We start from the raw sequence: 12,949 nt of genomic DNA on the forward strand, positions 1-12,949 counted from the left end.
AACAAGGTGACTTTTCTACATGTTTATTCAACAAGAAAAAAAAATAAATAAAATATTGGAATTATCTGAAGGGTCAACACAAACCTCATTTTTAAAAAGTTACGTTTTTAATAAAACTAATTCTCACCTGCTACTCTTGTATCACACGCTAAAGCCAGTTCAAGACCACCACCTAAGGCAAGTCCATCTATGGGCACGATGGTTGGCACTGGAAGACTAGCTGAAATAGAAAGATTTGATGCTTCTTCAGGAAGAGTGTTACCTTACCATGTAATTTATTTTAAATATTTTTCTGTGACCGTATTTTTAAGTGGAACATTGTCTACAGGATTTTGTACCCTTTTTACTTTTAACAAAATAAGCATTTTGTTCAGTTATTCTACGAAAACATATAACTGTGTAGTTCTCCTTCACATACCTGTGCAGTGTCTTTCAATCTTACCATGTTGCTGAAACACATTTGTAAATATTTTCTGTTGAACTAACAGAATCACAGTTCTGACTTCATAGTCTGAAAGTCTTTTATGAGATGTTCTGATTCATACAAATTTCGAGTTGAAATGACAGGTATAATGCAAAATTCATGATACTTTGCTGGGTTACCTTGGTGCTCAGAATGATGGAGCCTCATTCAAAGAAGTAACACATCTACTCAAACAAGACAGAAGCAGTTTGAGTGGCTGCTGGGGGATCGACCCACTAGATCAATCATCTGGTAAAGAGTACGATGCACAGTAGCCAGAAGACAATCAGGCACTATCAGATCCCGCACACCTCAGGTGGGAAGGGCACTGACACGGATCTGAGAACCTGCCCAAAGGATGACTGGGAAGGGGTCAGCCAATCACAAAACTCAAAACCAGATGTTCCTTAGTCATCTGCCTGCCTGATCCCTCCCCCTCATTTTTTCCTGCCTTTCTTTCTACCTTTGGTTATTTCCCAGCCTCCTTCCCCTCTCAGTAGAAGCTCTGCCTGGAAGGTGTCCTCCCCAACCTTAGCTTTTACTGTCTACAACACCAATGATACCCGAACGGCCACCTCAAACCCCAACCTCTCTCTAAACGGCATCTCTGTAGGTTCCTGCCTGCTGGACATCTCTACTTAAACACTTCAGTGTGCTCCCATCAACTTCTTGTCAGTCCTTTTTCTAGATTCCATTTCACAATTGGTAGCATCTCCACCACCAAGTACCCGAGACAGACACCGAGAAGCCATCCCAGGTGTTCCCCTAATGACCTTACGCCCAACTGTTTTCAAAGTCCTGCCTAACAACAGCTCACAAATGGGAACTTCCCTTCCCTTTCCTACAGCCAGCAGTCTGGGTCCCCTCATTCTTACCAGCAGGAGGACCTCCTTCACCTCAATCTGCCCCTTCCAATGCATTGTCCATGTTTCCTGCAGGAAAATCTTTCTACAATGCAAACAGAGTCATGCTATTCCCCTATTTAAGATAGTACAATGATTTATTCCACATTCAGGATAAAAATGGAGCAAACTTACCGCATGGCACAGGAGGCAGCGGATGAACCAAGTCTGCCCACCTGCCCAACCTCTTCTCCAACCTCTCACACCTACCCTGTGTTCTAGCCCCAGACTACTTAAAGCACCTCCAGAAGCCGTTCCCATCCACACCTGTGTACAAGCTGCCCTCTGCCGGGAATGCCCAGCAAGCCGGAAGTCCCTTGCTTTACGTTTCCACGGCGCTCTGCACGTACTGGTCCAGCAGAGCATTCACACCGCCTTACTGCCCGCCCTGAAGCAAGACCAGCATCACATCAACGCTGCTCAGTAACACCTTCTCACCGCTCTGCGACAGACGTCAAGGTTCCCCCGTCTCTTCTGTCTCCACTGCATTAATCCTGGTATTCTCTCTGCTTTTCTTTTTACTATCGACTTCTTCAATGTCATACTTTAAAGAAACCCCATGAGCGTATGCAGCCCCCTAGAGCTGCAGAAAAGAACAACTGCAGAGATCCTAAGTCAGAGGGAGCAACGGGAAGAAGGGGGCTGTTCTCTCCTGGCTGTGTGAACACGAACACGCTGGTCAACACGGAGTGCCTTCAGCACTCGCTAAGTATCTGCTGGAAGCTGACTCTTCAAAAAAAAGAAAAAACAAAAGTTGAGTTTAAAGGGCCTCCAGAATCAAACCCAGGCCTGAAATATGTGTACTCCTGACTTCCAGTTTCTGAAAATTCCATCCCAGGGTAAACAGGGGTTATCTCATATTCCTTAGATTTCTTTTTCCCTAAAAATAGAGATAAATTGATTTGATACATATGGAAAGAGGAATTTTTCTTCACATCAAATTGTGCACTGAAAATGCGGACTGAATAGAAGGGGAAAAGGAATAAATCGACTGCAAATTACTGAAGTAATATACATAACTTCATAAGCCCTGAAGCCGAACAGAAAGAACCTGGGAAGGTTACAATTCCTGGTCATCGGTAATGTTCTTAGTGCTGCCACACAAAGGCAGTGGCTGCTCAAAGGGTTGACAAGGCTTTGCTCTACATTTTTATTAGTTAATATTCTCAAATAAACATTATACTTAAAAATCACACTTAGCCAACAGAAAGTTAAAAAGCATCATTTTTCCAGTGGTATAAAATGTCAGTAAAAAAGAGAAATAAAAACACAAATGAAACTGATTAATGAATATACCTTTTCCCTTCACGTGAGAGGTCTATAAACAAACATTACTTTGATAACATAAAATTGTAACAGAGGAGAACAGAGCTGACTCCATACTGGATCTGTTCCTTTAGTTTTGACCACTGTGCCCTGTTTTCTAGGCTCAGTCCTGCTAGCTCTGCACCTTTTGTAAAACAATGTTGCCTTTAGCCTGAAATACCCAGGAGAGCCTATTCTTGGGGCTCTGACCTTTAAGGAGATCAGCATTTCTGCACTTACCTGGAGATAGCAAGTTGCAAAATAGAGAATAACCTTTGTTTTTTTGGAGGTTTACAGGGACACCATGGCCTGACCTACATAGATAGCTGCAAGAACAAAGAATTCCTGCAGCAAGAAGTTTGCAACAATCAACCACACACCCCCTCCCCTGTTTTTGTTTTGTTTTGTTTTTGTATAAAAGGAGCCTGTATTCTGACTGGAGCAGGATGGTTCTCCAAGACATTAGTCTGCCACCCTCTCGTTCTGCTGGCTTTCCAAATAAAGCCTTTATTCCTTGCCCCGAAACCTTGTCTCCCGATTTACTGGCCTGTCGTGCAGCGAGCAGAACGAGTTTGGACTCGGTAACAAAATGAAGGGGAAAGGGGTATGTCCAACAGCCAGATTTTAGGTTCCACGTGACTTAAAGTATGAGGATGGGGTTTATGTAACGCAGTGGTAGGAGACGGGAAATAACAAACATACTGACCCAGGAGACGAGGGGGCTGGGGGTACGGGGTGCTGAAATGACTCATCTCGTTCTGAATTTTTTCCTAATTCTGAAGTTAGAGAATATAACACTTTTCCCCCATATGCTTATACTTTTTGGAAATAATGAAAATTACTTTTAAATGTGACAATTAAAAACTTATAAGACATTTTTCTCAAACAGGTAAGTTTTTAACATTACAACTTACAGATAACACAAATGACAAGAAACATGGGGTTCCTTATATATAAAAAAAACAAGGAAAACAGGGTATTAACACTCTCAACTCATTAAATAGGGACAGTACTTAGTACTTTCAAATATGAGCACAAATTAGCATGATGTAAGGCAGTCTATAAAATTTTTCCTACTAAAAGATTAAGTAGAACAGCTTAGTTAGTAGTCAATGAGTAATTAAATTTTAACCTTTTACTATATTATAAATCCTGAAGTTCTGCAGAAGCCTAATTTTTCCCTGAAGGATGTTTCTCTTATTAATTTTTTTCAGGAAAACATGAGTCACCTCAAAGTCCAATGCTAGTGCCGTAATTACCTAATGTGCTTGTTTTTACGTGCAGTATTTTTTCTACTTGGGAGCACTTCACAATCTCAGAGGAAACTCAATAAGACACACCATTAGAAAGGCAGATTATCAGCTTCAAAGACTCAAGAAAGATCAAAGTGGCAGTTGTGTAAGAATGCAACTGAACGAAACAGGAACCGTCAGGAGCAATGGCTGTTCCCAACAGCGACAGGAAGAAATCATGACTCGGATGTTATGCAACCAGCAGGACCGCGTACTATTTTGAGGTTAGTCCAGGAAATGAGCCAGGTGTGACAAAGAAGATAGTAATCCTTTGAATGGTCCTAAAAATAAAATTAAAGCCAACAAGCAAAGTTTTGCTATTTTAAGAGAAAAATGAGTGGCAGGGGAAGGCTCTTGTCTACCCTGGAGTCCACAGGACACCCCTATGAGCACAACTGGGGCCAGATGGCCAGGAATGTGGGAAAAAGGCAACTGAGGGTCTCCTGTCAGTTCTGGGGTAAATGCAACACATAATGTAGATTTTCAGATGTTTCCGGAAAAATACAAACAGTGCAGTTATTAAGGAGAAACACTAGTTGTAAATTTGGTTTTGCTTGAAGAATAGTGTTCTTATAGAAAACAGAGAAATTGAATATTTCAAAAGAAATGTCCATTGAGTAATACCAGAAGTCTGACTTCACTGAAATCATTCAAGGAGAACAGAAATAAAATCAAGGTTAACCAAAAATTATAATAAATTGTTAATGATCCCTAACTTCAGCTAAAACTTTACCGTCAGGTTAATGTATGCTCTCCCACCACCATCATCAACTTTCAAAGGAACCACAAAAAACAAAACAAAACCACTCCTGCCAAAGCCTCCAGGCCATCTGCACCCTGGCTCTCCTGGAGCCCAGCCAAGGCCGCTGAGAAAGGAGCAGGCCTGGATGCCAACACGCACACTCACCCCATTGCACAGAGGGCTGCAGGGCTGCAAATGGGAGCCATCACTTCAGGAGTCACAATAGTGACCACTGTACAAAGTGAGAAAAGCTGCTTGATTTTTCCAAGCCTACCGCTTACCCACCTGCCTACTTTCTTTTTTGCTGCTACCTGTGGATCTAGCAAAATACTTGGAACTGCTTACTATGTGTGGTCTTACAGGACTAAGCATATCACAAATATTATTTGAACCTCCTACCAGTCTTAGGACATCGAAACTATCGCCACTTCCACTTTATAGACAGGGACACTGGGCAGAGGAGCTGCTGTTACTTGCCTGGTACAGGCACAATTCGAACACAGGTGGTGTGGCCCCAGGGTCTCCACTGTCCCCATTACTTCTGATCAGCAGCCCTCACAGCCCAGACCCAGGGCCCCTGAGGAGGACATCCCTCCCTGAGGAACTGCGACCATGTATCTGAGGAAGGGGAAACGCTGACACTCCTAGGGAACTCTGACGAGCACAATGGCTCTGTGCTCTGCTAATTTTTGGAAACCTGGAGCAACACCACAGCTCACTGGGTCCAGCTGGGGACGCTAGGAACCAAAGGCAAGGTACCAGTCAGCTGACTATACTAGAGTTCCAACTCGAGTTTCCCCGGAAACCCCCAACACAGTCTCTGGTACGTGACTGTGTAGGTCATTAAAGCAGGGAGAGCCAACACCAGAGCCTCCTCTTCTCACCAAAACTCCAAATCAAATAAAGCCTCCCTGCGGAACCGCGAAGAGGGGATGCTGGCGAGATAAGTCCCCACGCTCCCACGCAGCAGGCTGGTCTGGGACATTGTAACAAATGTACCTGAGTCATGACCTCCACTATCGACTGCTGCTTCATACATAATGAAGCTCTTGGCACTTCAAATGCTGCTTGACATGGCAAATGACATTATTTCCATTTCTGATGAAAAACATAACACTAGAGTAGTTCACTTTCACCTGTAGGAAGAAACTACACTATTACTGCCTTGCTTGCATCAACTCTCAGGCTCAACAGCCTTGCTCTTCCAAGTGCGACTGTGGTCCAGTAGCATTAGCATCACCTGGAAGCTGGTTAAAAATGCAGAATCCCAGGTCCTACCCAGACCTACTGGGTCAGGATGTGCATTTTCACAAGATCTTCAGGCAAGACTCTGGATACCCTGACTAACCCACAGAGAACCTGACAACCTCACTGATTCATAGAATGCTGATAAAAAGCAGCAGTAAGAACCTTAATTCTTTGGGTAAGACTAGTAAAGGTAAAGACAGTTAAAGATTTAACATACAAATGTTTGTAGCAGTTCTATGTGTAACTGCCCCGAAAGGCACACAACCCAAATGTCAGCACGTGGCACCTCCCTGTAATGGAACGCTGCTCGGCAGTAAAAACGAACCAACTTCTGATCCATGATACAAAATTAATACATACTGTGTTCCATTCATAAAAAATTGTTAAAAATGGAAACTAGTGTCTAGTGATACAAAGCAGTGCTGTAGTTGTCTGGGGATAAGTCGGGGGACCAGGAGGGGCAGGACAAAGGGATTACCAAAGACCCTTCTGGGGAAGCTTCTAGGGGTGATGGATATGTTTGTCATCTTGATTATGGTGATCTTTTCACAAGTCAGAGTTACCACACTGTACACTTCAATAGCTGCAATCTCTTGTACGTCAACTATACCTCAACAAACCTGTTTTTAAAAAGTATGTGACTTGACTAACATGAAAATGATAAATTAAACAAAAGTACACCAGTTCCCTGATCTTTTATAAATGAGAGACACAATTTAAAATTGATAAATCAAGTAATACAGGTATCAATCTATTCAAAATTATAAAGAAAACAGTAAGGAAAAATGATGGGAGAAGAGTAAGGTGGGAGAAAAGAATTTAAAACTGGAAAGATGCCAATTCCATCACTGCTCATTCGAAGAAGTCAACAGAACTTTCCAAAGGAACAGAGGACCGAGTACAGCACATAAAGTTCTAATAATAATAAAGCTAACCCCTAGGACAAAAACGCAACCCTTTCCCATGATTAGAATAAGTCCACAAACAGAACGAACCAGAAAAACACGCAGCATATTTAAAATGATTTTTTAAACATAAAATCATCAAAATCAGAAGGCACAGAAAATCATAATGATGGACTCAACACCAAGTATATCAATATATTTAAAGGAGCTATATTCATCCAGTAAGAAGAAACTCCAGCTGGATCACAAAGCAAAACACAACTACAAGAAGAACGATACAAAGGCATCTAAAACAAAACAGAAAATATGAAAAATATGAAGGATGGGTATGGCACCTCAGAGTCAAATACAAAGAAAACACCTCAAAATCTTAACAAAAAGGGCAACAATGGAGTAAAAGCATTAAAAGGGCTTAAAAAAAAACCCCAAAAAGCACTTCATAAGGCTTAATAAAGCAAAAATCCACGATGAAGATCTAGCAGCGATAAAATATCTATACACCAAATGACACAGAGGGAGCGCCCACAAAGCAGAAGCACAGTACATTCCACATAGTACAAATGTCGCAGCCATTCTCTGACCGATCTGCAAGAAGTCAACCAGGAAATAACAGAAACACTGGCTAACTGGGGACAGACGAGTATGCGTGGCCTGGAGGCACATTTTCTTTGCCATTTCAGCAGCTTAGCAGAGAGTGCAGAAAGCTGGCTCAACAGGCGAGCATCGAGCATCAGTTCAGCAGGAGGGCCGGCTCCAGCCACCTGCCTCCAGAGGTGCTTTCTGACAAGGCTCCTCACTCACTTTCCCAGCTGGCAAGTGTCCAGGGTACATGGCTAGACAGGTGTTCTCTTCTTCCCTAAAATGCTAAATATATACAGCATTACAGAGGTGGGGGTCCCCCTCTCCTGTAACTTTGGTCCCCAAACTTCTTCTACCCTAAAGAATGATTTATCTAAATGGCTCCTTCAAAAATGAATAAATGCACGTGTTCTTGGTTGATCTATAACCTCCTTCTTTCTTCTTTTGGAAATGTGCCTGGCCTCCAAGGTCACACGTGTTCCTGCATGCATGCATGCACAGGTACCCTGTGAGTTACAGCCAGAGCCAGCACAGAGCAGCTCCGTCTGGGGGAACTGAGTCTAATGCCGGCGATCCAAATGAGCAAACCTCATCAACAGACCTGAAGCCACAACCTCAACTTACCTAATACCAGTCATAAAAATATTTTGCCTTTTTTTCTAGTTTTGTTTTTTAATTTATTCCAAACCTCAGAGAGAAAGATGTGTCTATTTATTGAGGCTTCCTCAGATACACTAATACTATGTTTAATGCTATTTTCTGCATTGTTGTTTGTAATAGTAAAAAACTAAAAACTATCTAAAAGCCATCAATAAAGGAATAATTATATACATTATGGTATATCCGTAGTAAACAATGCTAGGAAATTCTTTTTAATTGCAGTGATAAAAATCCACACTGGAGAAACCTACACTCTAAATTACAATGTCTATCACACAGCCAAAGACTACCCAAGGAAACAAGATAAGGGAAACAGTAAAAAGGAAAAGGTCCACACAAAACTGAGATCAGAAATCATCAAACGCGGACTCTCAAAAACACGAAGCCAAGCAGGAAGTTAAACTGCAAACAAAAAAGTGACATAACTGATTTTTTGAAGAACCAAAAACTATTTTTAAATATAACAAAAAAACTCTATGTTTGTATAAAATCAGGTGCAGCTTAGGAGAAAATTACTGAATTGGTGGAGAGGTGACAAGAAACTATTCACAAAAAAGTAAGGAAAAACAAACATGGAAAATACAGAGATAAACGGATGTAGTAAGAAGGTCTGATATATGTCTAACTGACAGAAAATAAATGAAACAAATAATCATCTGAGTAAGTTTTAAATAAAGCAGCAAATTAAACCTGAAGAAAAAAGGAAGGAATTAATAAAAAGTAGAATAGGAATTAATCAAACAGAAACAATAGAGAGAATTAACAAAGCCCTAAACAGATTTTCTAATGTATAATAAAACTGAGAAGGCTCTGTAGAGACTGATCAAAGGAGGAGACAGAGGACACGAATTAGGACACCATCAGGAGTGCAAAGGGGACAGCACTGCTGACGCTTCTGACGTTAAACAGATAAAAGAACACTGTGGATGACTTTATACTAACGCATCTGAAAATCTAGATGACATGGATAAATTCCTAAATATACATTTCCAAAAATAAAATTTTAAAAATCTGTTTTTGTGGTTATTTTCATATACATACATACATATACATGTTTGTACATAATCTATCTAGCAATGTATGTATGCAAATATTCAAGTAAAATCAAGAAAAGGACTAAAAATGTACATATTAAATTAGCATATGAGCAATAATTACTTATGTGGAAAGAAACAGAAGGAGGGAAAGCTGCTGAAAAGAGTTTTAAATTTTTACATTAAACACATACACAGATATTCCTTGTGGAATTAAGAACTAACATCAAAAAGGCAAAAAATGGGAGAGGGTTTAGTTCAAGTGGTAGAGTGCATGCTTATTAGCATATACAAGGTCCTGGGTTCAATCCCCAGTACCTCCTCTAAAAATAAATAAGTAAAATCTAATTACTGCCCCTGCCAAAAAAAAAAAAAGTTGAAAAAAAGCCAAAAAATTTTAAAGTGATTTTTTTTCTAGTCTTGTCAAATTCTAGAATATTCTAGGGTAATATTTTAGAGTAAGTAACAGAGCTTGGTTGATAAGCCCATTATTCTTGCTATATTTAGCAACACATTATAATTTCACAAAACTGTCCAAAGTCATAATGTGATTAATACCCCAATGAAAGCAGCCAAAGCAGTAAAACTCCAAAAAGAGACAAGAGACCATAAGCTGCAAACTGTGAGGTGTAACGACTCCATTCTAGACTATGATTCAATAAACAGGGGCTGTTAACTACTCATATGGGAAAACAAGTAACTCCTAGGTACTTGTGGTCAGCTTTCCATCATTCTTGGTAAGAGGGTAAAGAAAACTAAAATTGAGATCTGGAAATTACTACTTGGAAAACTAAAGTCAAGACTTAACCAGAGTGTTTCACCAATCAACCTTTCATACACCGTAATTCAGTACCTCCAATTTCTAGTTATTACATCAAATGGGGGGTGGGAGGGCACTTAAAATACATGCCGGATAACGTCCAATTTAACAAAATTACTTACTTAAACAGGTCAACTCGGCAGACCGACAGACAATTCTGCAAACTTTGAAAATCTTTTCTAAACAATTCTTAACACAACACAGCTAAAATAAAAGCTAAAAGAGGCAACAGTAAAGATAACATAACAAGTGTATAATCTCTCAAATTGTATTATAACAGTCACTGTGGTACTGATTTAAGTATCTTCAGAATAAGCTTTATTTCAGACAAAGCAAAACAAAAATGAAATATCTGGAAAAGCTTTGAATTGTATAATGGTGATAAACTTAAACTGAAAAAAATAAATAAATAACACCTCTGGATTTCTCTCGAGTTATCAGATGCCTCTAAACCAAATGGAAAGCTTAACAGGGATACACCTGGAATTGATGCAAGCTCTTGTGTTCATTACTGGAGAATATCTAAATCCTAAAATGGGATACTACAAAGAGTTTTAGGTGGATGTGTACCTTTACAAGCTCATTTCTCAGCTGAACATTTTATGTAATTAAAAAGAATATAATGAGTAAGTGCATGAAACGACAAGTACAGTACTTTAAACAGGTAAAAATTACTCACACTTTATTCATATGCAAAAACTCTGGATCTTACATCAGAAGCTATGACTGCCATAAGTCAGCATCCAAGACTACAATTAAGCCATGATAAATCAGATGCTGTGCTTCATAGAAAGCTATATACATATATTTTAGAGGAAAATTTTTCCAAATACTTTCACTTATAGTTTATTTACAAGAAATCAAATTATAGGAAGTATTTGTCCATAACCAGGATAAGTTTCAGATAACTAGCTTTTTTTCTTTTTTAAGTACTTAAAACCAGAAAGCCCAGCCTGGTACCCAGACTAAGGCATCTCCCAAAATTGCCCTACAGAAAGAATGGAGTTTTTCATTGTTTCCCAGCCAAATTAAGCATCTGACCATAGCCTCAACGCTGTCTCCAAAAGGATGCTTGTTGCAATACTGAGCAATTTCTTTACCACGCATCTTACGTGGCCTGTCAGCAGCTTTTGCTCAGTCCCTCCTTCATGAAAGACCTTCTTCTCCTGGGTGTCAGAATACTGTTTTCTTCCCACCTGCCTACCCAGGTTGATCATTCTCCATCTCCGTTCTGGTTCTTTCTCATCTCAGCCTTGAAACATTATAACGCCTCAGGGTTGCCATTTTTTCTCTCTGCAGTTAACTTCCTAGGTGCCTCACCCAGGGCCTGAGCTTCACATAGCATCAACATTCTGATGGCTCCCAAATTCACATCTTGAGCCTGGACTACCTGCTCCTGTCCAGGCTCCTCTCTTGTTGCCTGCCTGACATCTCCAACTTGGATGTCTCCTTAGCATCAACCAGCTTTACACTTCAAACCTGAACTCCTGACCTACGCCTCCCATTTTAATCCAGCAGAAGGGTAGTGTTCTAATTTACTCATCATGATAAATAAGCAAATTGGTCCATCTACGTTCATTCTATCATCCTCAGTCACATCCTGGAAACAACACGAACTGGGGTGGAAGAGAAAGAATCAAGCTCAGGCCAGGATGAGCATGATTCTTTGAACTTCAGGTACAGGCAAACAGAAAGGGGTTCCAAGGGAGAATCCAATCTGAAGATGAGAGGAAACCAGGACAGCTCTGTTCACTGCTCCACCAGCAGGATCCCAATTTACTCTTTCAGTCGGAGATCCACCATGCCAGATACTAGGGACAGGTGGAGAAAAAGCCCACGGTGTTCTCACAACAAGGAGGAGACTGGAAAAGTACCAAACGGCAGAGAGGACTAGAATCCACATCTCCTACCTCCACATCAAGAGATTTACTCATGGTACGCCTCAATCAACAGTTATCAAAACAATTCACAGACGCTCACTGCACTTTGGTAATGTATAAAATATAACTTTTCTATAATAAAATAAACATCTATGGCAAAGCCTCTGAGCAACTGTTAAACTGAGCTGATGTTCTGACGTAAGACCAGCTTTACAGTATGAACTGTACTGTATCTTCTAGCTTAAGGTAAAGACAACAGGAAGACAGACAGATCATGCAGTCACCGAAACAGAAAGAATATTCTCTTGTACAAAGTCAGCTATGCTGGGGGAAAGAAAGAGTCTGATTCCATAACAAACCCCTGCAGAAAGGTGACCAAGATAAAGTCTGATAGAAATGTGCTTCTGTATTTTTGTGCTTCTTTAGTTTTTAATTATGAGTGACTTACTCTTTATTTCTTTGAGCCTTTCAATTCTAAAATTCTAAAGTGTGTCTCAATCCTAAAACTCAAGATCATGTCAACAAAAGAAAAATAAATGAGAAGCACTTCTTGAGAAGAGGTTTATCCCATAAAATTTATGTAAGATATTTTTTACACAAAATTTTCTGTTCCATTGTACAAAAATATTGTCTATGTATCTGACCCAGAGAGATAGCTTTTTCTGATAGAAAAATACTTAAAACAATAGATTTTTCAATCACATGAAGAGAAGCTAATCAGAGAATTTGAAAACTTTCAAGATCAAATTACTTCCTTTTTATAAAACTTTACAGTGTAACAAAATCTTTAGAAAAAATGATGTTGTTAAATAGATGAATTTTATAATCTGTCCTCTTAACATAATTACTTGTATTTCAATGCAAATTAAGCTCTGCATTTACATAGCTAAATTGAAGCTTCTGCAATTTTATTTCATGGTGGGGGGAGCCAGAAATGCCTGGCATTTTAAAGGATTACTGTGGAAGATCATTCATAGAATTATCATCCACATCACACTAGATCCTACAATTTAAAATTCTGGTGAAGACCTATTTTAAATATTCCTTATCATCAGATAGCAACTCCTTGAGACCTCAACTTGAGAGAACCAGGACGTCCCCCCTCAGAGTTTCTACTTC

General features: G+C 39.9%; 1 protein-coding gene across 1 annotated transcript in view; it reads right to left on the reverse strand.

Moving 5' to 3' along the window:
• Positions 1 to 12,949, reverse strand: part of LOC105095642 (methylglutaconyl-CoA hydratase, mitochondrial) — a 231,733-nt gene that overhangs the window by 109,497 nt on the left and 109,287 nt on the right. The window contains exon 5 of the mRNA XM_064480943.1: positions 128 to 220. Within this exon, the coding sequence (XP_064337013.1) occupies positions 128 to 220 (93 nt within the window). The remainder of the gene's footprint in view (positions 1 to 127; positions 221 to 12,949) is intronic.

The sequence above is a fragment of the Camelus dromedarius genome, chromosome 31 (assembly GCF_036321535.1).
Source record: "Camelus dromedarius isolate mCamDro1 chromosome 31, mCamDro1.pat, whole genome shotgun sequence".
Taxonomy (NCBI): domain Eukaryota; kingdom Metazoa; phylum Chordata; class Mammalia; order Artiodactyla; family Camelidae; genus Camelus; species Camelus dromedarius.